Raw genomic sequence first — 27,014 nt, forward strand, 5'->3', positions numbered from 1 at the left:
GTCTTGCTTTAGCTTTGGTCTTGCTGCCACCCCCGCAGAAATAAAAGGCAATGTGGCCTATTCTGACTAATACTGACTGTGGTTTTTCGTTCTGTTCCCAGGGCCCAGTCATTTACGCGCAGTTAGATCACTCCGGAGGACACCACAGCGACAAGATTAACAAGTCAGAGTCTGTGGTCTATGCTGATATTCGGAAGAACTGAGATGAAATCCTAAGCTATCCAAAGGAAAACACACATTCAGACTGGAATCGCTGGAACAAGATTTGACCCAGAGAACTCACATGTGGCCTTTGACGCCCAGGCTAGGACCAATGCACGTGCATACAGAAGGAAAGATATTATATGTATTGTGTGTAAATAGTCTATTTAATCGTACAGAAGTGAGACCAATGTTGCATGTTGAAATGCGGTAAGAATTTTGCTTATAAATCGCCAATATTCTTTTTTGTATCTTGTGTGACGAGAGAGAAAGTGAAAACTCGCATCACAATTTTAAAATATTTTTATCTTGATTATTAGTGGAGAAACTGGAAGATGCCTGAAGATTCTAGATTGACCTGGAGATTCTTTTTTTTTGCTTATAGGGCTTAATTTCTTTTGTTGAGGTGGGTACAAAGAAAATATCTGCTCTATATTCACAGACTTCTTTATGTATACAGGGTATTTTATCTTTCCTTGGTCAGACCCTCAGTACAAGCTGCCTTCTCACATGAACTGGATGCTCTCACTTGGTCTTGTGAGCCAAGTTGTGACTCCTAGCTATAAGAAATTTATGTCTTTGCAGTATAAGTGAAGGAAGTGCTTAGGTCTATGTGACCTGTGTAACACAGATCACAGGACTATTTACTTCTATACTGAGTCCATCTATTCAAGCTTAGTCCTTTAAAGTACAGGGATAGTGTTGATCTAAGGAATTTTGCAAAATGGTAGTTTACCTGTGGAAACTTAAGAGCTAGTTAGTTAACAGGATGGGAAGCTGTAGCTGCAGGAGCTGTAGCTGCAGCTCCGACTCTGTTGAATCTTTCAGTGAAATGCTTCCTCCTCCAAGCTCTGTCATTTCATATAAGTGTGAAAAAGGGCTCCAAGGGATATGGAAGTTGTAGTATTCCCTCACCTCTCTCCCATGGTTCCATTATAACACTATCACTTCCTTAGAGATGCTTCATCCTTTCATAAAAGCCTGTAGTGGCGGCTAAATGAACTCTGAAGGATGTCTCCACTTCACTTCCTAGGGTTCACTCTTTGGTTTCTTTTGATGTGTGTCTTTTTGTGTAACCTATATTTGCACAGAGGATATGGACCTATGCGACCCGATCTAGGTGTACCTGCTTCTGCAGGGGAGTTGGACTAGATGATCTCTAAAGGTCCCTTCCAACCCCTACCATTCTATGAGTCCATGTTTCTATGTGGTGTTGGCTTTTTTTTGTAGCAGCAAATAATTTTCAGTTTGGTATACTCTAAGCCCTCCTCTCCGATTCTTACCTGTTTCCTAGTTGAGGGTATTTCATGGAATGAGTCACGGAGTGCTTGAGGTTGGAATGGACCTCTGGAGATGATCTAGTCCAAGCCCTTCTTCTTCAGGCAGGGTCAGCTACAGGAGGTTGTTGCCACTACTGGCAACATCACTCAGCCCACCCCCACTGAGGGGACAAGAACATTACATACACAGTATGGATGATGTTTTATTCCAACTAATTGTTTACACCATGTGCTTTTATCTGCTAACACAAGCACCTCCTTTCACTCCACCCCGTGCCCACCTCTTCTGTACCCTCCACCTCTTGCGTTACAACCCGAGATCTTCCGGACGCCTACAACAGGAGGTCACCCAGCACCATGGCCAGTTGGGTTTTGAGTATCTCCACAGATTAAAACTCTGCAACATCTCTGGGTAACCTGTTCCACTTAGAGTGATCAAAGAGGAAGAAAAAAGTGCTTCCTTGTGTTCAGGTGGAATTTTCTCCTTAAAAATTTCTGTCCATTGCCTCTTGTCCTGCCAGTGAGCACTACTGAGAAGAGTAGTGCTCTTCATTCCCTCCAATTGAATATTTTATACACGATGATAGGATCCCTCCCCAGGCCTTCTTTTATTTGTGCCTAATGGTCTCGGCTCTCTCAGCCTTTTCTCACGTGAAAGATGCCCCAGTTCTTTTATCATCTTTGTGACCCTGAAGTCGACTTGCTTCAGTAGGTCTGTATCTCTCTTGTACTGGAGAGCCCAGAACTGGACACGGGTCACCAGGGTGGTCTCACCAGTGCTGAATAAAGGGAAAGGATCACCTCCCTTGACCTGCTGGCAATAAGTGCCTAACACAGCCTGGGATACCATCTGCCTTCTTTGCAGGAGGGGCATACTGCTAGCTCATGCTCATCCTGGCATCTACCAGGACCTCCACGGGGCCTTTTCTGCAAAGTTGTTTTCCAGCCAGGCAGCCCCAAGCATGTACTAGTGAATGGGGTTGTTCCTCCCAAGGTGCAGGACTTTACGCTTCTCCTTGAGCTTCATGGAATTCTTAGCCCAGTTCTCCAGCTTATCCTGATCCCTCTGAATGGCAGCACGATGTCAGCAACTCCTCCTGCTCTTGTATTATCTGCAAATTTGTCTCTACTGAAATTATGTTTTTCAGGTGTCTTTTTCAATCTGTCAGTTGAAAACTTGGGTTGAATTCTCATCCTATCCTCCAGTGAGCTTGCAACACTTAGCCTGATACTTGCAAACTTAAGCCTACGTTCGACTGTAATGTCAAGTAAATGAAAAATGGTTTTAGGCCTGTGGCAGACCCTTTTTGGAACCACATTAGGTAATTACGATGGCCCAACTTTAATAACTCTCTTGTGTACAGTGTTTTTTTTCCTAACAAAGTTGGATGTGCCAACATTATGTTCTTTCATTGGGATCAGACTTCATGGGTTTCCCGACAACATCTGCCTCTGTTAGGTGCATCATTAAGATTGGGATGAATCCTACTGCTGCTGCTTTCCTTTCCTTGTCTTACCAGTCTGTTACTTCCCAACATTTGTTTTACACTTAGTAAGAGATAAACACTTTTGACATGGTTGATGGAGAAACTTGATTTTGATCTGCCTGTGTTTACCCTTGTGCATCACCATCTTTTTCCCCAGACATTTTAGAATAAGAGGGAGAATGTGATGAATGTAGCGATCAAAAACTTGCTGCTATGAGAAGACAGGGCTGTCCTTGGCTCTGAAGTCTGCTACTAATGTTTGTTTATTTTCCTGCTGGAATATACTGGAGAATCTAAGCACAATCCTGATCTGGTGCTGACTTTTAAGAAACATGCTGATCTGGTGCTAACTTAGGAAACATGCCGGTCTGTTTGGTGCTAACGTTAGGAAACATGCTGATCTGGTTGGTGGCAACTAACTTGAGCAAACATCTCCTTCCCTTGCTTTTGTTTAGCAACGGTATATTCATGTTGGTTATACTGAGGAGAGGCTCATTGCTCAAGGCTGATTGGATCCTCTTCGGGAAGGCAGAGTGAACTTGGAAGTGTTTTTAAAGAACATGTTGAATGTCTTTATAGAAAGAAACAAAAGTCCCTTCCCCCAGGAATGGCAGAAATCAATCTGAAACCCTCTTCAGTGTGAAGGCTGTTGAAAGATCTTTTTTCTTTTCTTTTTTTTTTGTTTTGGTCATGGAAACATGAACAATGCAGCTATTATATTAAATAACTTATTCAGGCTCAAGTCAAAAGAACTTGAGGCAATCTGAGATAATACTTGTGAATTTTCTGTCCCTCAGCTTATCTCAGCTTGTTTAATCACACAGTAACCTATGCTGATTGATGAAAGGGACTGATGGTAAGTTGGTTTACTTAGTAAACTCTCAGGAGACAGAGGACTTCTACTTCCTTGATGGGTTGCAAGCAAAGATTAAAGTCAGACAAGGTCATCATATCCTGATGTTACTGTGGCCAGAAGTTTGCTCTACTGCTCTTAATTTTCTGATGCTGTTCTTTGTGTGTGGAAAGGAATAGCTTGGACCTTGAGGGACACTAAATGTGTTGTCCTGTTGTAGTACTGCTGCTAGTGCTTTTTAAGACTATCTATTTAAAAAAGAAGTGCAGCGTGGCAGGCTTGGTGCAGCAAAGCCAATGGACAGGCAGTCTCTGCTGAGGCAGTAGCAAAGGATTAAAACTGTTACATGGATCATTGTTTTTGGATAGTGGGGCTGGGGAAGGGCTTTGTGATGTAAAAGTCTTGCAATTACTTCTGTTTTATTCATCATGCAAACAAAACGGATAAATCTGTAATCCATTTCTCATCTGGGGGGAAAAATAAGGTCTTTTATGGGTAAGATGACCTTACACCTGTTGTAGGAGTGTGGTGGTGGAGTGCCAGCCTGGGCTGCGGCAGCTAAACCAGTTGGCATCCCCTGGAGCCAGGGGTATGAATGGCATCATCCCTGGTTTTGACAGGACTGCTAAGTGGAAAAGTTTTGGCATTTCAATTACAGCAGATATATTTTTCCCTTTTTTCAATTACTAGAAATGAATTTTGAGGAGATTACAATTATCAAGTATCAATCCAAGCAAATTGGTAGCTGTACTCAGTACATCAAATCTCCATTGCCCCTTTTGACCTCAGCAGTTGTTCTGTGAGGGAGACAGTTGCCGTGGCATTAAGAGCCGTTACAGAGTGGCTGATACCTCCCTGTAGCTAACTGATTGACGTGTCATTTATAACCAGAGCCCCATAGCCTTTTGTTTTCTCTCAAAGCTCTAGTGACATTTCAGTTTGTGACTTCAAGGGACAGCATTAGGTTTTTAACTTTTCTAAACCCGTGAGAACTGTTTAGGTGACCATCTGTCTTGTAACTGCAGTAAATGTGTATATGCAACTTAGAAGCTGCATTGCCTTGGAGTGGGTTCATTGAGGTCAAGTGTGGGCTGTTTGATTTATAACCCAAACACCTTGACTCTGTATTGAAATCTTGTCTTGGAATTTTATATTATTATTGTATCTATCTAGGATCTCAAATACAAAATGTTTTTATTGTGTAATAGGTGATGGAAATATTTTCTCTTTAAAACCATCGGAGCTCAGAAGGTGGGTAAGACTTCTGGGCTGTGGCCACATCCCTGCAGTGCTAGTATTTGGGTAACTATTATGTGGGAGAGTATGAAACCATATTAACTATGCTCAGCAATTACACTCTTCTTGAGGCTTCTCTTTCCCTTCTCTTCACTGCCTGAAAGCTAATAAGCCCTTTAATTTAAAGGCCTTTTTGCACTCTAAAATGTAAGTTCAATGCCTGTGGAGATCAGCGTGCAGTGCCATCTTTTCCATCTCCCTGCAATGCCAACTGTTTTTATGTGGTAAATGTAATTGGAAACGTAGACTGTGTACTTTTTATTTGTAAACCTCTGTCTTGGAGGTATGCCGGAGAAGAAACACCTGTAAGACAGGTAAATAATCTGTGTGAGAGAGCTAGATACGCATTGCATGGCCCGATTACATGAAGAGCCAATGTACCAACTGTTAGTGCTTTTGCTTTTACAAACTCATCTGGAAACAGTTATCTTGGATATTTTTTCTTGAATGGACTTTCATGATTTCTGTTGTAATCTTGTGAATATTTTAATACACTTTTCTCTCCCTCACCCATTACTGGTTGCTGGACGAGTCTTGTCTGGTAAGGGACTGGGAAAGAACGGGAACTGGAAAACACCATCTCTCTTTCTGGCAGTATTCAACAGTCCCTGCAGTCTTTGTCAGCTCAGCAAACAAGACAGCTGGAGAGTTTATCCTTTGAACTGATACCCTGTATTACCATTTCAGCCAGGAGAACTAAGAAATACAAGTGAAACTATAGCAGAAAACCCATGGGAGAGAAATAGCTTCATGGCAGGACAGCCTCTGAAAAAGCAGAGCTCTCGGGTGTGTGTCTTGTAAGAATGTAAAGTATCCTACACAAATGCTTTGCACGGGGTAACATACCCAGGGTGAGAAAGGAAGGGACATCAGTGCCACAAGAAGATCCTGTAGCTCTTGTAACTACTAAACAGTTTCCTCTCCACTCTTGCCATGCTGGAGTGACAGGAGGAATAGGATTGGGGGAAAGTCGGGATGGAGAGAGACTTAATAATAGGGCTTTGCAAAACTCTAGTATTTCAAGGCCTTCATTTTCCTGAAAGCTGAATCCCAAAGAAGCTACTCTAGTCTCACAGTTATCTTTTTCTCCTGGATATAAATTACTGAGCCATGGTACTGGCTCCTGCCCTTGGTGGAAGAGGTCTGAGACAAGTTGCCAGGGAAAGTCATTGATACTATGCTCTGAGCACAATTGCCTTGTACTTCTCAGTAGCAGATGGGCTTTTTTGCAGTGTAAAGCTTTGGCTCAGAAGCTAATTCACAGTGGTACATTTTTCATCTTTACAGGAGAGGAAGTAGGCAGAGATGTTGGCTTCTGGGAAGGCTTCAGTGTTTATTCACAAACATACCACAGATGGGTGCACACCACTGCCTCCAGAGCTTTAGAAAACTGACATGTACATGTACATGTTCCCTGAGTGCACACCTTCAGATGAAATCCCTATGTACTTAAGTAAGGGGAAAGTGAGTAACAGAAGGTTTGGCTGTTTAATTTTCACATTCCCATCAACCAGGTACTTCAGTGCACTCAATGTCTCCATCTAGATTGTAAAGGATGACAAGCTAAACCAGTGGCACATACTAGTTTGCTCTCCTCTTGTTAAAGACAGTGGTGGCTGGCAAACAAATCGAGATACACATTCCTGAAGCTGGAAGGAATATCCTTACACTATCAGGGAACAGCATTAGAGAATGAAATGCAAGTGCAACTTGGTTACTGAAAGCACAGAAAAACTTGACCCAAGTCTGACTGTGACCTGACAAATTAGTTCAGTCTGAGGCTTTGGCTGACTGTCACTAGCATTCTGTCACTCCTGGCCCTGTTCAGTGGAGCCAGGTAAGATAGGGCCCAGCAACTCATTCCAGGCATAATCCACAATCAGTGTCTTTTAAAGCAACAATATAAGACACATAATTTTACTTCAATTTAAAAGGTTGCACTTTATTTAAATGTATGGAGAAACTTTGTTATTTGCACTTAGAAAAGGCTTGCTCTCTAGACATTTGGATTTCCTCTTTCATTTTCTCAGAGGAAAAACATTAAAATTAGTGAAGCTAGGTCCCATGGGGAAGGCTTTGTGCGTTGTTGGATTTGACCTGTTGGGTTAGGCATCCCTTTGCTGCAGCTGTTCTTGTTGTTTTGCTTTTAGCTCCTGCTGATACCTATAGGGGAAAAGAAAGAAAATTAAAGAAAAAAGAGCACAGACTAAGAATAGAACACTAGTTAAGATAATAGTGTCTTCCTAACAGTCTGTTCAGCAGAGGATGTTTAAAATTACAATGGACTTGGGGGTGGAAACTCAGGATAGGATAGTTTAGTTCCTGTAAGAAGTTACAAATTTGTTGCTTAGTTTGCCTTACTTCCTGGCCAGTACTGAAGCCACAGAATTACAAATTTTCCCTCAAGATATAATAGTAAAAATAAGCAACAAAAAAACGCCTGCTATGCTTCAGAACCCTTGATCCAGCTGGAACTGACATGATTCAACACTAAAAGCTGACAGAAGTGCAAAGCTTTTGAATCACAGAAACACAGAATGGTAGGGTTGGAAGGGACCTATAGAGATCACCTAATCCAGCTTCCCTGCTCAAGCAGGTCCACCTAGATCAGGTCACACAGGAGCACATCCAGATGGGTTGTGAAAACCTCCAGACTCCACACTCTCCCTGGGCAGCCTGTGCCAGGGCTCCTTCAGCCTCACAGCAAAGTTTTTCCTTATGTTTAAATGGAACTTTTTGTTCTGTTCCAACTTTTGTCCATTACCCCTAGTCCTATCACTGGATACTACAGAAAAAAGTGTAACCTCATCCTCTTGACATACACCTTTTAAATACTTTTAAGTATTAATGAGGTTCCCCCCTCAGTCTCCTCCAGACTAAACTGCCCCAGTTCCCGCAGCCTTTCCGTGTATGAAAGATGTTCCAGTCCCCTGATCACCTTGGTGGCCCTGCGCTGGACTCTCTCCAGAAGTTCTCTGTCCCTCTTGAGCTCAGCAGCCCAGAACTGGACAGCCCAGAACTGGACACAGGACTCAGATGAGGCCTCACCAGGACAGAGGGGGAGGAGGAAACAATCCAGGCTGTTTGTCAAACCTGCTGCTTTTAAAGAATTCATTAGACCTAAATACTACAGCATTCCTCAAAATGTGCTCTAGCTATGCTGAAAATAATTAAAGCTTCACTGCCCCTCATCTGAAAAACAAACAATGTAGCAAAAAAAAGTTGTGCAATGTTTCATCAGTTGTTCCATTCCTCTTGCCTGTTGCACTGACATTGAGGCAGTCAGAATGTACAAATTCCTGGTTAAGACGAGGTGTTGTGAATGCTTAGATATAGTACTTTTTAATACATACCTCCATATTCTGAAGAGTTGAGAGCCACCAGCACAGCCAACAAAGAAGTTCACAGCAAACAGACTCCAGTTTTTGGGAATAATAACTAGAGAGTACCTCGACCAAATAAGGCCTGTTGAATTAAAGGGAAAGTTTAAAGATGTTAAGTCTTTAAAGTGAAACACTCAGACGTTCCCCCTAAGCGGATTAGTACTGAAGGAGGATTCAGAAAGAAGTCTATACAGTTTTAGGGTGTTGTATAAAAGCATGGAGTAACTTTGGCTTTACCCGTGGCCATTAGTACGGCAGACTGTGCTGTGCTGAGCTTTTCTGCTGGTCTTGTCATATCAGCCATTCCAGCACACACCAAACCCTGTAAAGAGAAATTCAGTGAGCACCAGCCCAGGAGGAGAACCTCCTGTCACAGATCAAATGCTTTACAAGGGGAAGTTGCTTCACAGCTCAGTGCTTATTCTACATGCATTATGCAGGAGATGGGATGTACTCTATGAGTGGAGTAAGGAGACTCTCAGAGATGCCATCCATCTCTAGTCCCCTGTGGTAAGAATAAGAGCACTGTTGTTGGGGCTTGCAATAAAATCCCAGGCAACGGGAATTTTGTGGTAATACAAAAACAAGGCTATTTTAAACACAGCTGTTTAAGAAAGCAGCTGAAAAAAAAATGGTTTTCATGTAACAAGTAGAAGCATATTTAGATAAGGCTGTTCTTCCTAAAGCTCAGATGAAGACACTGCTGGTAAACATGTAGGTGTGACATAGTCCTCGCTCAGCTTCATCTGAGGAGGTAAAGCTGCTGCTTTCTTAATATAATTTCAGTAAAAGTAGAAAACTTCATGTGAAGTGAGAAATAGCTTGGCTGATCTACGTTGACAAGGTCACTGGCAAACACACTATTTGATTTGTTGTGTTGTGTTATTGCCCTCTGCTGGAAATACAATTTCATGTTGGTGTTACAGTAGTTCACAAAAAATCCCCAAACCTCAGACCCCACAAATGAGAGTCCTAACGCTTTTAATTCACTGACTGACACTAAGGGCTCCTTTGACTCCAATCAAGACACCGGTTTTCAAAGGTAAAGACTTCTGTGTGCTGTCCCACATACAGGATCAATATTGCCGCAGCAGTGCCATGGAGGTACAGACTTTCAGCACATTTGGGTAACTGCAGTAAACATGCATTTGCCACGTAGGGGGAAAGTAATTTAAATTTCTCAGTGAAGAACTGCAGCGTGAGCTTAGAGAAGTCTTCACAAAAGCAAAACCACCCATGTGTAAGCTTTTTTGATACAGCAGCAGTCAACACCAGCCTGCTCAGAAGAGCATCTGTATGTTCAGGCTCAAAAGCCTCTGAGAAAGGGGAAAGTTAACTTTTTTAACTGCAGCTCCAGCTTAGACTGACAAATAAACCAGGCTACACCCTAGAGCATAATACGTGGCCTATGGCCTATAAAAAGTTGGGGTCCACAATGACAAAGACCAGCTGGCAATAAGAAGAGCAGGTTCTATCTTTGCATTTATCCAACAAGGGGATCAAAGTGCTTTATGATTTTAGAGGTCATTTATTTTATCTGTACCACTACAACAACTTGTCAGAGTACTGTGACTGAAAAGGCAAATATTCACCTGTGTACAAACATAGCCAAGGGGTGGAACCAAGTGGGAGGCAGAACTGCATGAAGTGGAGTGCTACTGCCAGACAAAATGGCAGTTGCCTTTTTTCTTTTGTTTTATCAAGATCACCTTGCACTCTGACACGCTTTAACCTGCCTTCAGACTGTGAGGCTTAGCAATTGGCTTCCATAAGACACTCTTCAAGTTCCTTAATCTCAGAAGAAATATGTGTTTTGAATGATGCTAGCTGATGCCTACTTTGAGCAACGGTGTTTCACAAGAGAAAGCTGTTGTGAAACTTTCAGTGAAGACTACATTTTTTCCACACAACATTTTTCCCTGCTGTATTCCCTGTATATTATGCTACATGTTATTAAAGCTAATTTTGTTTCACCCCCTGCTGTATATGAAAAATTAAAGCCTCTGCATTAAATCTTCCTGTAGGCTCAGATATCTGCTGGGAAACTATTGCTTGTTCAATGGCTTGCTGCAGATTGCCCTCTGACTGACATCCAGACAGCAGCTGGCATCTTGTACTTACCCATTTCATAATAGGTGCCCAGAAAAACACTGTTTTGGGACCTGAGAGAGGAGAGGGAGAAAAAAACCAAGTTACATTACTCAGTGAGATGTACCTGGTTTAATACTCACAGGAAATTTTGGGGTTTTTTTTAAATAATTGCATGTATTAGTACAGTTTCTACACAATACAAGCTCTATCACCTAATACTCATAATTCATCAACTCAGTGCATCAACCTTCAGTTGTGTAATCAGTCCATTCACTTCTGAGTGGAGAAAAAGAGTAAGACTTTTTTATTTCCATTTTTAAGCAAATGAGGACATGAGAGCAGACAAAGTGCATTTATTATGAAAAGAGTTCAGTTAAGAGTTGATGTCAGGAGGTTGGGGAATCCCTTTTTTTTTGTTGTTGTATCCGGTGACAGGACAAGGGGTAATGGGAAGAAGCTGGAACACAAAAAGTTCCATTTAAACATAAGAACAAACTATTTTACTGTGAGGGTGAGGGAGTCCTGGCACAGGCTGCCCAGGGAGGGTGTGGAGTCTCCTTCCTTGGAGGTTTTCAAAATCTGCCTGGACATGTTCCTATGTGACCTGATCTAGGTGAACCTGCTTCTGCAGGGGGGTTGGACTAGATGATCTCTAAAAGTCCCTTCCAACCTCTACCACTCTGTGATTCTATGATAAGGCCTGGGAACAGTGAAGACAGTTTCTATATAACAATTAAAAGCTGCTCTACAGCTGGACTAACAGAATTAATATTTGAAATCTTTTGTAAACTCAGTCTTGTAAAGAAAAACCTCAAAACATTTTATTACTGGCACTGTAACAAGTACCTCCTTCTCTTCCCAGATCACCTATTAATGCTACAGAAGACTTGCTGCACAGCAGCATTAGGTGCTTAAAGTGAGAGTACAAATCACAAACCTAAGTAGCAAGTAGTGTCCTCATTCACCTCTAATCTGCACCTCTGAATAACCACATCTTTCTTGCAGAAACAATTCTTCCCAGACAATATTCTACCAATAGGCAAAGGAGGATTACAGGAGGAAGAGGACAAAATCTACAGTAGGGAGGAAGAAAAGTCAATGGAATGAGATCTGGGGGCAAAACATCTCTCTCATAAATACATGTATCTTAGAGCAGTGCTAAAATGGCAACTGGTTGCTTAAAGTACTGTAATACCACACCTACAATATGCAGGCTGTCAGCCGTGCCAGAAATCATTCATCTCGGACCACCGCTCCAAGTCTTAAAAGAGAGACCATGATCTGCACTGGGAGACAGTCAGGACGCTGGTTCCAATTTCATCAAAACACATAGAGCAAAACATATAGGTCTTGCTAGGCCACTGCCCAGCATTCTGATAACGTGCAAGATGAAGCTAAGTTTTCACTGTAATATGTTACATATTATGAGTTAAGCTTCTAAATATAAATAATAAACAGTAGGACTTTGGTTGCTCGCTTTTTATGTGAGTTAATTTTTCACTAACAATTCAGCTTTAAAAAGGCCTTGCAAGTAACTACACACCCTGTTTTAAGCACCTTCTTGTATAAGACTATGACTTGGGAAAAACTTAGATTTCTATGACAAGCACCTGTGAAGCAACTCATAATTTGGGGAATAAGGCTAACTGTTACAAACACATGTTGCTCCATCACCTGAAAGCCAACTGTGATTCTACAAAAGGCCAGGGCAACTGCAGCACCGAAAGCAACAAAAACTATCTTGGCAGCTTGCGTAAAGCCTTCTTAGACCCACACTGCTTGTGATAGTGATCAAGTTTCAAACTGCTGATCATAACTAGTGGCACACTATGTTTTATTTGGATAACTTGATGATTGTACCTACATAGGATTTAATTTTTTGGGGGATGCTTGGGGTTGTGCAGCCACTAAAACTGTCTAGTGTTTTTTAATAAATGCAGCTCAATATTCATCCTTTAAAGACAGGAACTTCAGTTTCTGTTCTCTTAGGCAGCTACTTAGCATGTCGGTATCAGGCTGCAAATATCATAGAATGGTAGGGTTTGAAGGAACCTTTAGAGACCATCTAGTCCACCTCCTCTGCCAAAGCAGGTCCACCTAGATCAGGTACAATAGAAAAAACAGAAATCTTGTACAATAGAAAAAAGTGACGCTCCAGCCTCCTGACATCCAGCCCTTAGATATTTGTAAATATTAATGAGATCTCCCCTCAGTTTCCTCAAGACTAAACAGCCCCAGTTCCCGCAGCCCTTCTTTGTAAGAAAGATGCTCCAGTTCCCTGATCACCTTGGTGGCTCTGTGCTGGACTCTCTCCAGTTCTCTGTCCTTCTTGAGCTGGGGAGCCCGGAACTGGACACAGTACTCCAGATGAGGCCTCACCAGGGCAAAGTAGAGGGGGAGGAGAACCTCTTCTTGATGCATCCCAATATAAGTCTTTACAATGAGTCTTACAGAAGTCCCACAGAAGTAGCTTAAATTTCTATCATCTATTTGCTTCTAAACCACAAATTTGGAGTACTAGTGAATGTGGGGTGAGTAGGGAAAGTCAATCTAATAATTTATAAATAGCTAGTAAAGTTTTCAGGAAGACTGACAATTATTATTAATAGTAGATAATCAAAATACTGACTACAGAAGTAAGAGATAATTGAAGACAAGTAAGGTACCAAGCCACGCTTGCTATAAGGGAAGACTATTGAGCACCTTAAGCAGAACACATCTCCTGGAGGCCCTCCAGTAAGCACCCAGTCAGGGCAAACTCTTCCCAGATCCTGACACCTGGAATTTTTCAAGCATTAACAACAGCACATCAGAGCAGGGATATACCATAAGCTAATTCTGATATCCTGTGTGTTACCAGTTTATAGAATTTATGAGTTCTACAAAATGTAAGAAGTCTTTGTCCTGCAGAGTTTAGTTTAATCAGGCAAAATGAACCAAAGAGGCCAAAGAAGTGGGAGCTGAAGCTCAGCCCACACTGCCCTGGGGTTGCCAAGAGCCATGTTCCCTGCTCTGTGGCAGCCTGGGGAGCTGGCATGCTGTACTCCAGGCCCTTTGCTGCCCTCCAGCAACCTCACTCTGTGCAACATGGGCCAAAGAAAAAGCTTTTCAGACCAAGCATCAATTGTTTTACTTGAAACTTTCTTTGTATCAGAAAAAAAAAGTAAGCACTGTTCTTCCTTTCTCACAAGTGATTTGCAATTTCATAATAATGACAGTTAAATTCCTAAATTAGGCTAGAAACGTAGATATAGCATCAGAGATAAAATGCAAGCCTTTCATTTTTAACCTGTTTTTGCAATCACAGTGACATCTCTTGCATAACTTTCTCACAGACCCAACTTCAAGACATTCAAAGCTGAAACAGAAGTGCCAGAGGTTCAGTTTCAACATCTGCTTGCTTTGTGGCTTTTCTCACTTATGCCATTGGTACAGATTGTGACAGATACATATATCTGTATGTATACACACACAGAATCCCTGAAATTTGGTGGGGGTTTTTTTCAAATTAATTTCAGCATTATGGTGATGAACAAAAGTGGCCCCCGGGCAATTCTGTGAAGTGAAATGCACCACAAGACAACCTCCAAAGCCATTTTCAATCAGTACGACAGTTTGGGTGAAGAATGAACGTTCATGTTCCAGTGCTCACCATGCCCTGTATCCAGTAAAAGCAATTGGAAGCGAACACAATGTGGCACTCTGAGGCACCTTTAAAGAGTCAATATGTCCAGCACTTCCATTGTATATTAAAAAAGTTGCATTAATGTTTAAATATATATTAGTCTAGTGAATTCAGTACAAATCAGGTGCTTTGATAACTACAGTTTTCACTCTTTAATTGCCATTTCTTTAAACCAACAATTTTCATTTCAAGAAAAGCCCATTATAGGAGGATGGAGCAACTAACTAAAAACTAAAGTCCATTTTCAGTGGATATTCTAGGTAGGTGAAGAGTCAAGGATGCATATCACACAAAGCAGCAGGAACTGCAGCCTATGGAATTTTAGGATTTTATCGAGCTCTTTTTTTAACTACCCTATGCAATTTGTTTACATGACAAACATCACCTGAATGACACCGAAGCAGATCATTTTACAAGAGGTTTCTCCCTAATAACGCAAAAAAACATGTTTGCTCAAGTAAAGGTAAGCTTTAGGTCAGGTAAGGGTAGCTCGTTTCAGGGAAATTCTAGCCCTTCCTTTACCACGGGAGCCGCTCAGCCACGAGAGTGGGTCTATGGAGAATGTACAGGAGCTGTTCTCAGTAGGATCGCAGGGGGATTCGGCAGAAAGAAAACAAAGCAAACAGCAGTTTGACCTAGACCCGGGCACACTTCAAGATCAGAAACCCTTGCAGCGCTCCCCCGTTATTTCAGCGAGTCCCTTTAGCAGAAGCGACTGCTGAAGCGTTCAGGCCCCTTTGGAAATCAGCACATGCCCCAGATTAGGATCAGGTAGCCCAGTCGCTCCCGGGATCCGAACCACGGAGTAACGTGACAATGACGCTCAAGTACACTGCGCGTGGCAGCAGACGGCAGTAAGCGTCGCGGCTGGCTTTTATGGTTTTTTTCCCCCCACTAAAGGTTTTCCTTTGAGTCGCAGGAGCCCGCTCTGCGGCACTTTCCGTCGTGTCACACGCGCAGTAACAGAGTAACTGCGACCCCGGTCCCGCCTCCCCAGCGGCAGGACGATCCCCCGCCGCCCGGAGGGACCCGCGGCAGCCCCCGGACGGAGCTGTCGCTCATCGTCCGCGCACCCAACCCGGAGGCCAAGGTGACCCCTCAGCCCGCGGCCTCTGGCACGGAGGTGGCGCGGCCCGGCAGCCGTTGGGACGCCCCGTTACCTGCCGGATGGTTGTAAAAAGGCCGGAACCTCGGCGGCAGCATGAGCTCGATGCGGTCGAGCAGGCGGTGGTAGGAGGCGCGGAGCCCCGAGACGGCGGCCGCCATGTCGGGAGGGCGATGAGGGCGCAGGGGCCGCGGGGGAGCGGGTCGGCAGGCGAGCAGTTACCGGCGGCTGCGTCCCTCCGCGACCCGCCGTCCTTCCACCGCCCCCAGCGAGCCCGGCCCACCTGTCACCCCGTGCCGGGGGGAGGAGCGCCGCGCCCCGCGCGCTAATTGGCGGCCTCTGCAAGAGGCGGGGCGGGGCGAAGCGACTCCCCCACAGCTATTGGTTACAGTGGCCTCACCACGCCTCGTGACGACCGCTGGCGCCAGCGCGCTCCGAGGAGCGCTCCCGGCCGCCTTGGGGAAGGCCACCAGTGCCCGGCTCAGAGATGGGCGCTAGCGTGCTTCACTCTCCCATTCAAGATGGCCGGCCAGGGAAGCCCTGATCAGTGACTGTAGGCCCAAAACCAAGATGGCTGTCTTACGGCTTCATCGAGCGTCTCGAGAGCCGGTTTGGCCGGCGAAGCCGAGCGCCGTGACGTTATCCGTCACGTCCTCCCGTTCCGGGCGGGATGGGGTGGGATCCCCCGGGGCGACCTGCCCAGCTCGCGCGAGACTCCTGTAGTCCCGGAGAGCCGCGCCCCCTCCCTCGCGGCGGAGGCGGGGGCAGGGGCGGGGAGGGGGCGCGGCCCCATGCCCGGGGGCGGGGCTCAGAGCCGCCGCCGGCCCCGCCGCCGCTCGCTCCTCGTCGGTGCCTCGGCGCGAGGCGGGCGTGAGGGAGAGAGGCAGAGTGAGCGAGCGCCGCGCGCGCGGGCCGCCTGGTTTCCATGGTGATCGCGCGGGGTGGCCCGTGCCAGCGCAGCGCCCCACACCCCTCCTTTCTCCCGCGCCCCTTCCGCGTGGGGCCATGTCCCGTGGGCACTGCCCCCACTTGCTGTGGGACGTGCGGAAGCGGAGCCTGGGGCTGGAGGAGCCCGGCCTGCTGCGGAGACACTACCTGGGTAAGGGCGGGGGCCGCCTTGGGGGCGGGCGGGGAGGGGGCCGTGGAGCTGTTCTGAGTCGTCGTCCTTACCTTCCCCCCTCCTTCCCCACCTCCCCAGGTGAGGAGGGGGCCGGGCCCCCCTTCCAGTCGCCGCTGTCCCCCCCCAGCGGCCGGATGTCTCCTCCCCACGCGTGGGGTGGGGGCAAGTGACAGCGGATTCCCCCCAACCCCCCGAGGCGCGCGAGCTGGGGGGGGCGGTGGGCGCGGCGCGAAGAGGGTCCGCGAATGATGCAGGGGGGCTGCCCGTCGACCCTGGGCTGAGCCCCATGCTCCCCCGTCCCGGCGCTGACGTCCCGTTCCGCTTCCTTTCTGGGACGGGCTGTCCCGCAGCGGCGGCGGCTGACGGCTCAGAAGTGTCCCATAACCCGCGTGGGGCGGCCCTTAGCCTCCCCTTTTCGGCTTGCAGCCCTGTACAGCCTCGGGGGTACGCGGGGCCCTCGGCTTCCTCCCTGGGCTGCCCGGGGGCCCTCGCACGTCCGTCCCCTCTCCCTGAAGGAACTGTTGCATGAGGGAGATACAGCGGGGGAAGTTGGGCGGCGTCAGATCGAGGCTGCTTAAAATAGATCGGGAGCCACGGGTTATGCCCCGGGCTGAGCGGGCTTCGGGATTTACCGGCCCTGAGCCTTTAAAGACTTGTGAACAAAACACGTAAATGCTGGGATAAATGGCACGATTGTCCTCCGGGCTTTGCGGCGTTTCCCGGAATTGGGAGGCCGAGCGCCGGGCAGAGCCGGTGGGTGCCGGCGTGTCTTTTTGTTCGCAGCCGCTCTGCTGCCGTCGGCGCAGGGGGTGAAGACGGCGAGCTCCGTCTTCAGCTTCGTGCTTCCCTCCGTTTCCAGGGCTGAGCTCGTTATTTTCACTTTCCAAGAGCCACGAGTTAAAAATAACGTTAGTTTCAGTTTACCAGGCTTCAGGGGGATTTCTTTAGTGTCCTGATACTCTTTGTAATGGCGCGGGCTGTATACATTCTATATCTTCCCCTTCCCCCCCAAAATCTTTTTTTTTTTTCCCAAATATTTATTCACATGGCAGTCTGTCGTATATATCATAATGACACTCTGGTTTGGGGGGGAGGGGTGGGTGACTCTCCAGGGAGGGTGGTTTGTTCGTCGCAAACACATTCTTTCGTGCCTTGTGTGACAAAATGATTCTGGCGTTTGAATCGAAACGTTGAGTACTTGAGACGGAACTTATTTACAGGGTTGTAAAAAAGCGTAGCTTCTTGTACCTCCTCGGCATTTCTGGCCGGGATTGGTATTGGTTTTCGTTTGGTTTCCCAGTGGAATTTAAGGTGGCATATCACATTACTGAGTCTAAGTCAGTAGTTTTCTGTCTCTGGTCCCTCAGCACTCAGTAATCCACAAAAGGCGATTGAAAAAATTAAGGTCATTGCTGGTAGGTTTCCACCTTATAGAGAGTGGTTGCATGTGAGTATGTGCATAGAAGTCCTTTGGAAAAAAATGTTTGAGGTCCTAAAATTAAAAAGGATTGGAAAAAAAGGCTTTAAATGCTTTTGACTGTCGTTATGTCTTGACAGCTTTGTTTGATCAAGTTCTAGTTGAGGATTATCCTAACTTCTAATGACCAAACACAGATATTCTTCTGACTGGATACTCAAGGAAATTTAAAAAAAAAAAATTACTTTTTTGCCTGCTACAGTTGGACCAAAAAAAGCTCAATTTAAAAAATAAGGCTGTAGTGTATAGACTTGGAAGAAGCACTGTAAGACTTTTTTGTTTGTTTTCTTTTACATTATTGTGTCTGTGGTAGTTGAAGATTTGATTAACACAAGTCATCTTCCCAAAGTTATTAAGAGCTCTTTTTACAGATCCTGCTCCAAAAAAAAAGTGCATAACTTCATTAAAAAAAAAAAAAATCTCTCTGGCAATTAGGTTAAAGTCTCATATTTACTATTTACTGTTTTTTCATTTAACCTGAACATGTTCAGTAACTTCTTATATCTTTGAGATAACAGGACCTAGGACACGCTTCCCGTTAAATTCATTGTGGGGTCTGTATTGATGGTGGTAAGAGTTGCCCAGTCTGTATGGACTTCTGCCTTTAACAAAAGGCTGTAAGCAGCTGCAAGGAGTGTGATATTTTTTTTGTTTGTTTGAGATTTGTGTTTGTTTGGTTGTTTTTTTCTAAGTAAATTTGTCAAAACAATTATGGATACCAGTACAAAATAAAATTGGTTACATGACTCTTCAATGTTTCTTGCCGTTTTTCAGCCAGTAAATCAAAGGAAAAACTTCATGGCAAGTCATAACAAACAATGCAGTTCACAGTGTGTTGGAAGGAAGATGTATGTGAATGATACTTGCATAGTGAACTGTCCATTCAGACAGTGGTGTTATGCTACAGTGTAAGATATGGGGAATATTGATGGTGTCTATGTATTGAAGGAAGATATCTGAGAACCAACTACTGTTTCCTATCTACTCTGTGTTTTAGTTGCATGTGAACTGGTAATCAAGTGGCACTCTATTTATAGCCTCTTTCAGCTTTCAAAAACAGCTGCTCCAGAAAGGATCAGTGCATCGTACTGTACCTTCCCATGCAGATCCCTCCTGGAATGTATGCCTTTGCAAAACTCTGTCTTTTGCAAGAACTCTAAATATTTGCTCTGAAGGCTATGCAGCTCTGGACAGTTTCAGAGGAAAGTCTCATGGAGATGGGACAATATATACATACCTGGAGCATGTCTTTCAGATGTTGTCATTTGGTAGGAATTCTCTCTGTGATGATAGAGGGGAAAATGTGGGTCTTGTCAATGTATCTGTTATTTTTTTCAGCATTTGTGGATTGATTGGTCTCAATTTCAAACAGTGCTTGTATCTGATGACTCCAGAGAAAGCCAAGCCTTAGGGACATCATGAGTAATGCACTCTGCTTTGATTCACTTTGGGCATTATCTTAGCCTAATGCCAGTGGGAAGAATCCTGCTGCTGGATCATGGATGGAAACTGAGTTTCAGATTACTTTCAGTTGTTAAAAACATCACAGTGCTTTTACATAGAAAAACAGTGGTAGCAAACTGTAGCATCCAATTAAAGTTCTGTTTGGAAACTCACATATGTAATTATTCAGTCATGATACTTTCCTAAAGATCCCCAAGTCTTTGTTGCAATTTTGTATATTTGAGGTGATATTTCAGTGACTAATGAATGTATCAGTTCTGATAGCAGGTAAAATGTTCAATGCCATTGCAGTAAAGGCCTCACTGTTGATGAAGTACACAGCATATAATAGTTTGACTAGAGAAATGGCAGCATGAGTTTCTTGAAAGAAAGGAGTCTGTAATTGCTCTGAAGTATTTAATGTGATGGGTTTATTTGCACTTCTGTGAAGGGTTATGCTGCTGAGGATGTTTCTGTTCAGCCAGGAGGAAGGCTGAATACTTTTATTTTTATTTTTGCATTAACTGGCATATCAGGTTATCCAGAGAAAATCTAGTAGTCTAAAATAGTTTGCAGAGAAGGCATGATTACATTTTTTAGCTCCGTGACTGTCAGAAGTTGTGGCGGTGGAAGTGAGTATCAAAATAAGTCAGTTCTCCCTAATTTATTGTATCCTTGTTCACATGCTGTTTTAGAACATCTTATTTCCTTGTGATATGAAATTTTGAAGTTTAGAGATAGTGTTGTGATGCTGTCTCAAGAGCTCCTCCTTCACCCTCTGTTTCATATCTTAGCGCAATTTTTGTGAGGGTGAGACCTTTCTAATACTATACGTACTACCCTGTCATTTAAGATTTAGGAAGGGACTGAAATTTATAGCTGTAACTGTAAGAAAACCAACTCTTGTGAAGTTTCCACAGCTGTTGCTAAGAAGAGAACTCTAAATATATTATAATGTATGTAGGAAATGGAAGAACTTACTAAACTATTCAGGTATCAGTGGCTCCTCTTTACTGAGATGAACCATAGTAAAACTGAAGCTAATTACAGTTGTGAAGTAAGTTAATTGCCCTGTCCGTTGGTAGAGCTAAAAAACAGGATAGGCAAGACTAGCTGTTAATTGCATGAACAACTTGATTAGTTTTGATATTGATGGTATTACATTCATTGCCTTATTATTTTATAAAACTAGTAGTGTCTCATTAAATTTAGATAGAGTTGGACATTAATGTTGAACCTTTGATTTTTTTTCTAAAACACATTTTCCAGAGTACAAGAGTAAAATTAATTGCTAAAAATCCTGAAATCTTTCATTCTATCTGTTGCTTTTCCTTGGGCAAACAAATAAACAAAACCCAACAGAGATGGCAATTTGAATGTTAGAGACAACAGCTATAAAAGATGTGTTATTTTTCCCCAATTTTTGCTTCAGTTATATTTCTAATATTTCAGTTACATTTCTAAGATACATGTGGTTATCTTAGTCTTCGAAAATAATGCAGAGTAAGAAGGGTCAGACAGCTCCAAAATCATCAGCCTAATAGTTGGTGCTTTTGCGGACTTAGAGTATTTCATCAGCCTTTCTTCTTTAATTCTTTGCGTAATACTTGTGATGTTTAGTTATTTTCAAGTGCACTGTTCCATCTCATGTCCTAAACCTGTGGCATAAATTTTCTTTTCTGGCATGAATTTAAAATACTGAACCATCACAGCTAAAGCCCAGAATTGGTAGAGATGTTTTGTGATGTTTTTCACCTGCAGGTCTAAGCAAATTAGCTGCTGCTTGAAAAAGCACCATTATAACTTTACAAGATTGTTTGATTACGAGGACACAAATGATTGACTGCTGTTTTCGTGTAAACGGTGTAGCTTCCTGACGTGCAGCATCTTGCACTACACTTTGCTGGTTACCCAGGAAATCTGTTCTGTAATGTTAGTTTCATAAAGTAGTTGGTGTGTGCTAGGAAATAAGCTAACTGAAGATTTTAGTAAGATAGAGTTGAACTCCCCAGATTTTTTCATTAGTGATGTTTACCAGCTAATAGATATAGTCAGAGTTTAAGTTTGCAGTATAATGAATGAATTAGAGGAAAATACATCTTTGAGCAGTGAAAGATGTTTGGGTTTTTTTCTATCTAATATGTATGGAGCAAGAAATTCGATGTAGTCATTGAATTTTCAGTGATAGTGTAGAAAAATTAAAGATGTTTAAGAACATTGCAGAAAAATAATGCTACTTTTTAACTATAAAAAAACCTGATCACTGTACTCTTTTTATATTACTGTAAACTGTCTATGTTTTGGGTTTTTTTTTTCAGTTGTTAAAAAAAGCAAGACTTAGTGACTATAGTATTTTTTAAAAATTACAGGTGTGTAATTGAAAGAGCAATATGTCGTTGAAACCTGTTGATAACAAATTGAATTAGGGGGAGTTTAATGAAGAGACTATGTCGAAAATTAATTCCTTGATACTGTCTCATTTAAATGCTACCAAGGACTAGAAAGGCAATGTGTATGTATAAACAGCTTTTTAAAAAAGTGTTTAGGGTCACCTGAGCACATAAATTTATATCTTTTTACTATTTTCTAGTTCTAAGTAAATAATCTGAGATAATAAAGACATTTATTTTAAGTGTTTTAATCAAATAATTTATAGAAAGTAGTACACTGTCATTAAAGGAAAAAACCCACCCTAGTATAGCAGAATCATTTGGGTAAAGCAACAAATAAAGAAAAGCTGTCGGGTTATGATTTGGTACGTACCAGAAAATCAAAAAGAGATATGAGCTGAGAGGCAGGATTAATGTTGGTTGAATACTTCTGGTGCCTGAGTGCTGAATACTTAGTTTTAATTTCAGTCTAATCAGCCGTATGTTATCTTTGGGATTGTTTCACTCATAGACTAACTGACCTATGGAAGTTGGAGGTGCAGGAGCCAGTTGGACTTGCAAGTGATACAGCCATGTAGTGCTACACTATGTAAATTTGACAGTTTGTTTCACTTACTAGCTGGGTAAATCTTTGCTTGTAGTTAGCAATACCATTGACCTTTTCTCGGTTACATCTTCTCTGTGTGTTTTACAGTTTAATTGTCACGATTTGTGTTACTGCTTCTGTCTCCTCAGTGTTGTTCCATCTTGCTCCTACTCAGTGGTTGTATGCTGACAATCACTTTAAGTTTGTGTTTGTTTTTTGTTAAAAGAGAGGATATGCAGGATCTGGGATTACTCAGTGCCTTCTGTCACTCTGTCCTGAAGTGAGAATAGTTTTCAATGTTAGGTTTTAGGAAGTTGAGGATCCACAGGACTTCATCTTCTGCTTTTTGTGTACTGTCATCAATTTTTGAAAAAATGTAGATGTTGCAGATCACATTACTATGTTTTTTTGTGGATCTACTTTGCTGAAGCTTGGGTTGGGGGGGTTTTATTGTTGGTTTTTTTTTTTGTACAGCACCGTCTAGATCAGATGTTGTGAGTGAGACTGCTTACTGAATTTTGATGTTCTAATTTTCCAAATTACCAACTTCTTTAACATCTTGATATAACAGCAGCAATGGAAGGGGGATTTCTGGCACTGCATACAAATACATCCAACCTAAGGGCAGCTAGAAGAAAATGGTCAAAAATTTGTACAACTGTTTCAGATTATTGATTTTTCTGTCCTTCAGAAACTCAAGAGGCCTTCTAAATTGTCTTCAGCTTTGTCAGCTTTGCTTGATGTGGGCTGAAGTATGCAGATGTACGTTTTGGTTTTAAGATATTGGCCTTATGTGTAACGTCTGTGCACTGAACATTAATCTTGTGCCAAGAAGTACAAGTATATGTAAGCATGTTGTAGTCCCAAAGCTTTCCATATATAGTTACATTACTTGAATTATACTCAGGATGCAAATGTATTTGCTTTTTATCCTTTGGAGTTTTGATCTTCTCATGCAAACAGCTGGGGACTAGAAGGATTTGTGTGCACTTGAAGTATCTTTTAATTTTTAATTGCAATACCTCATTGAATTCACATTGTATGCTTTTAAAGACAATCCTTGTACAAAGAATGTATTTGCTTTTGTAAATAACTGCTTGTATTTTGATGCTGTTTCAGACAGCTCCATGGTGAAGTTGCACCTTGATATTGTTGTGATGAGCTTTGGATACATGAAAGCTGTCTCTTGCTGCAAAACAAGTAATGTACTGCATGTACTAGAGAGTTGTATTTTAGGATGAGGCGGTGATGTGAGAGATCACTCAGATCTTTTCTTTTTTATATAGTTATTTTTTTTCCTATAGCCTTCTTCCAGTTGGATTGCTTCCATTAACTGCATTAAGGTAGACCATTACACATATCTGTCTTTAGTAACTTTTAAGTAGTTGCACTGCAATATTATGAGTTCTTGTGACTTTGTTTGTGATTCTTGATCTATCCTTGAATGTCCTCAAAATAGTCTAGTGGAATTTAACTGATCATGTATCAAGAACTTGTTGACACTTGACACTAGTCCTGTCCCAGCAGTAAGGAAAAAGATCAGTTCAGATATAAAGTATGCCAGCCTTTAAACAAAGCTGGATTTTTGACTGATTAAGTGGAAATCTCAGCATTTTCATGACTTTGAGGCTTACTGAGTTGCTGATTCAGATGTGTCCCAAATGCTTTAGTATGTGTCGAATCATTAAATATTGAATGTGAATGTCATGAGACGGAATCTGAGTCACATCAATGAATTTTAATATTCCCCTATTTTCCTTGTTTTGTTCTTCAAGGAATTGCAGACTTTCCTCAGGGAAATTAGATTCATCTTTGATACTGCTGCTTTCTACTTAGCAGATCTTTTGAGGAAGTTGAAGATCCATCCTTCCCGTCCCTGTGAACTGAACGCATCTGAACCATTAGTGATGTTTGTTCAACCTCTATTGAACTACTGAAACGTCATCAATATAGATAGCTATTATACAAAACCACTTCTTCATTTAGCTTACTTGGCTCCTAGTATTGTAGTGCATTCCCTTTACTTACCTTCTCTTGGAAATGAGGAATAATGTGGTTCCTTTTTAATTTAGTTTAGAAACACTTTAACATCCTTAAAACTCTCTTCAGTGAAAAAGGGGTCTCTTGAGTTAAACAAAAAGGAGTTTTTGTCACCTAGGATGAATACAGACAGTTTAATACGTCAAGCAATGAAACTTTAGAAGTAATCTTTTTTCTTTTTTTCAATGATAATTCAACTTGTGCCAGAGTTTTACTCAATAGTCATCTACTACCAAGGTTCAGATTTCTACTTTAGCTCAACTTTTATTGTCATCTGTCTTTAAAGTCTAATCCTGGGCAATTTCCAAGTGTTCACACTTATTATCTCACTGAGTTAGGTGCCTATATCTGTTATAGTGCATATATCTATTTCACATCTTCCCCGAAACTGATGGTGAATAATTACCAGACTACCAAGGATTAAAAGGCATGTGCAGAGTTGTCTAAAGCCTCAGTTTCACCAAGGCATCTTTGTGGAAAAAGCAGGCACTGCTTTTTTGCTAGAAGACGCGTCTCTCTAGATATGCTGGTAAGATTCTACGTAATCACTTCCTAATCTGTTTATAAAGATGTAGTGAATTAGCTTAAACAACTTTAAATAGTAGGATTTTATTTACCCCAGAAGCTTTGTCTGAAATGGGCTAGGGAATGTTCATGTGATTAGTCCTGTTGGCTGATTAGAAGCAGCAGGAGCCTCGATGGACACTTGAAGGAATGACTTACAGCAGTATGGGGCATACATATCTGAAGGCTAAGAGAAAGTGCCTGCTAGGAATGTGTTACTCTGGAGCAGATTCCAGTAACTTTTTCTTTTCTTCTGCTCATGATTTTCTGTGTTCCAGTGTTCGTTTTATGAGTGCTTGGAGATGATCTAGATTGCGGTTCTGCTGCTAGCAGCCTTCAGCTTTGTGCTGGAGTAGAGTCATGACCTTGGTTCAGCTTCATAGACATTGTTCTTGCTGAAAAGTGGAGCTCCTAGTTGTCTTTGGGTGTTATATGAATAAGCAGTACTTGAGAAAATAAAGCAGAGTACCTGATGTGATATATTTACCCAAAGTTTTATAAGGATTATCTATGCTGCTATGTTAATATCATTTTTACAAGAAAATATTTTACATACATTACTGTTGCACATACTGTTTCAGTTGAAGACTTCTTAAATTCAGAGAAGAGCATTTCCAAAGACATATTCAAACCTACAGTACTGCTATTTACTGCAGCTTGTAACAGTCTGCATAACATTTCTTTTTGCCTTCAGTTAATGGAAGCCTCCCTCCATACTATGAGAAGTAAAAGGAGCTCAAGTGTATTTTTCTTGATCTGATGAGTGTTCAGTTTTGCGTTGGTATCTGTTTTAGATTTTCAGGTTGTTTATTAGGGAGACATCTTGGTACTGGTGGAGAAAAAAAATGCTTTGCATTTGGTTAACGATACATTCAGTTAATCACACTTAAACGGTTTCAGATAGTTTTGTGTTGAGAACACTAAGATGGTACGTGTTATCTTTTTGCCTTTGATTATCTTTTACATAGATACAGCTTCTCTTTGTTTTATCACATGCATTTTTGTCCTCTGCTCTGTAGAAATTAAACGCTCATGTCATAGAATTTTCAAATGCCTTTTATCTCAGTGAGTAATTTGTAAATGATCACTGGACTACTTTAAAGGTTTGAATGAATTTCAAAACTGTGGCATTTTTCCTCCTGTCACAAAAACATGCACATTCTATTTTCTGCTCAGCTGCAATCTGTGCCAAGAACAACACATAAGACTTTACTATGGGCAGCGTAAGTGGGGAAAGGATAGCTGTCAGAATATGGTGTACTTGTGAATGAAATCCACTTAGTACTAGTCATTAGTACACTCACTCAAAAGCTAGTGTAGAATAGATAGATAAAATACCTTCTCCAAGAGAAGTAATGGTACTTTATGCCACACTTTTTTACCTTAATACAATTGAATTTTAGATATTAAGCATCTGTCAAGAATAATACATGGTAAATATAAACCAGAAATTAAATACATTGGTTTAAGGCTCAAATGCTTTAGCCTTACCAGTGATGGAGCTGAATAGAGGCTTGTATTGGGTAGATACCTTTAGAATCTGAAATATGTTTGAAAGAGAATTACCGATATTGCTACTAATGCAAACAAATCTTATCTGTGTGGTTACTTATAGTAATTTAATCTTGCAGATTTGATAGAAGCAAAGCTAAACACAAGTCTCTTCCAAAATGTTTATTATTTACTCTAAAATATTTAACAGGACTGAACTTAGAAATATGTACTGCAGTAAATTGCTTTCTGAGATCAAATTTTATATCAATATACATACCAAGGTATATTACAGGCTTGTTGGTTGGTAATTCAGAGTGTAGTTCTTGTCTTCTGTAGTTTCTGTCTTGGTGTTGACGTGAAAGTTTTGTGTTTCTTAGTAGATGAAGCTTATTCTGAAGTGTATCTTAGGATGTGAGTGCAAGCTTGATGAAGTTGTTTGAGGCTGGATGCTTAGTAGCAAAGCCCTTGCATATTAAAATAGCAAGTTAGTCTCTTAATAGAAATAAGAGTATTTTGGGT

The 27,014-nt window shown here is 42.2% G+C and overlaps 3 protein-coding genes across 9 annotated transcripts in view; 2 read left to right on the forward strand and 1 right to left on the reverse strand.

Annotated features, from left to right (window-relative positions):
• Nucleotides 1-12,619, forward strand: part of MPZL1 (myelin protein zero like 1) — a 40,330-nt gene extending 27,711 nt beyond the window's left edge. For 2 of the 3 annotated variants that reach the window (XM_062003128.1, XM_010197967.2), the window contains one exon: nucleotides 102-10,498. In XM_062003128.1, coding sequence (XP_061859112.1) covers nucleotides 102-203 — 102 coding nt within the window. In that variant the 3' untranslated portion in view covers nucleotides 204-10,498. Of the gene's footprint in view, nucleotides 1-101; nucleotides 10,499-11,596 lie in introns of those variants that run through there. The other variant, XR_009819323.1, reaches the window with a different exon arrangement.
• Nucleotides 7,033-15,802, reverse strand: MPC2 (mitochondrial pyruvate carrier 2). Its single transcript, XM_062003142.1, has 5 exons — nucleotides 15,437-15,802; nucleotides 10,622-10,662; nucleotides 8,738-8,822; nucleotides 8,471-8,582; nucleotides 7,033-7,280 (listed from the first exon to the last, which is right to left on the reverse strand). The coding sequence occupies exons 1-5, from the start codon at nucleotides 15,540-15,542 to the stop codon at nucleotides 7,223-7,225; spliced, it is 402 nt and encodes a 133-aa protein (XP_061859126.1). The 5' UTR covers nucleotides 15,543-15,802; the 3' UTR covers nucleotides 7,033-7,222.
• A 372-nt stretch (nucleotides 15,803-16,174) lies between these two features.
• Nucleotides 16,175-27,014, forward strand: part of DCAF6 (DDB1 and CUL4 associated factor 6) — a 91,760-nt gene continuing 80,920 nt past the window's right edge. For 3 of the 5 annotated variants that reach the window (XM_062003151.1, XM_062003153.1, XM_062003154.1), the window contains exon 1: nucleotides 16,176-16,480. In XM_062003151.1, the coding sequence (XP_061859135.1) occupies nucleotides 16,387-16,480 (94 nt within the window). In that variant the 5' untranslated portion in view covers nucleotides 16,176-16,386. Of the gene's footprint in view, nucleotides 16,481-27,014 lie in introns of all 5 variants that reach the window. The other 2 variants (XM_062003152.1, XM_062003157.1) reach the window with 2 other exon arrangements.

This window comes from Colius striatus, chromosome 1 (genome assembly GCF_028858725.1).
Source record: "Colius striatus isolate bColStr4 chromosome 1, bColStr4.1.hap1, whole genome shotgun sequence".
Taxonomy (NCBI): domain Eukaryota; kingdom Metazoa; phylum Chordata; class Aves; order Coliiformes; family Coliidae; genus Colius; species Colius striatus.

What these genes read in the sequence shown, in the direction of transcription:
- MPC2 (XM_062003142.1), bottom strand. Translation starts at nt 15,542, where the DNA reads ATGGCGGCCGCCGTCTCGGGGCTCCGCGCCTCCTACCACCGCCTGCTC. An exon ending in TGCCGTACTAATGGCCACGG is followed by an intron (nt 8,583 to 8,737) that starts GTAAAGCCAAAG and finishes TTAATTCAACAG; the next exon opens with GCCTTATTTGGTCGAGGTAC. An exon ending in CAACTCTTCAGAATATGGAG is followed by an intron (nt 7,281 to 8,470) that starts GTATGTATTAAA and finishes TTTCCCCTATAG; the next exon opens with GTATCAGCAGGAGCTAAAAG.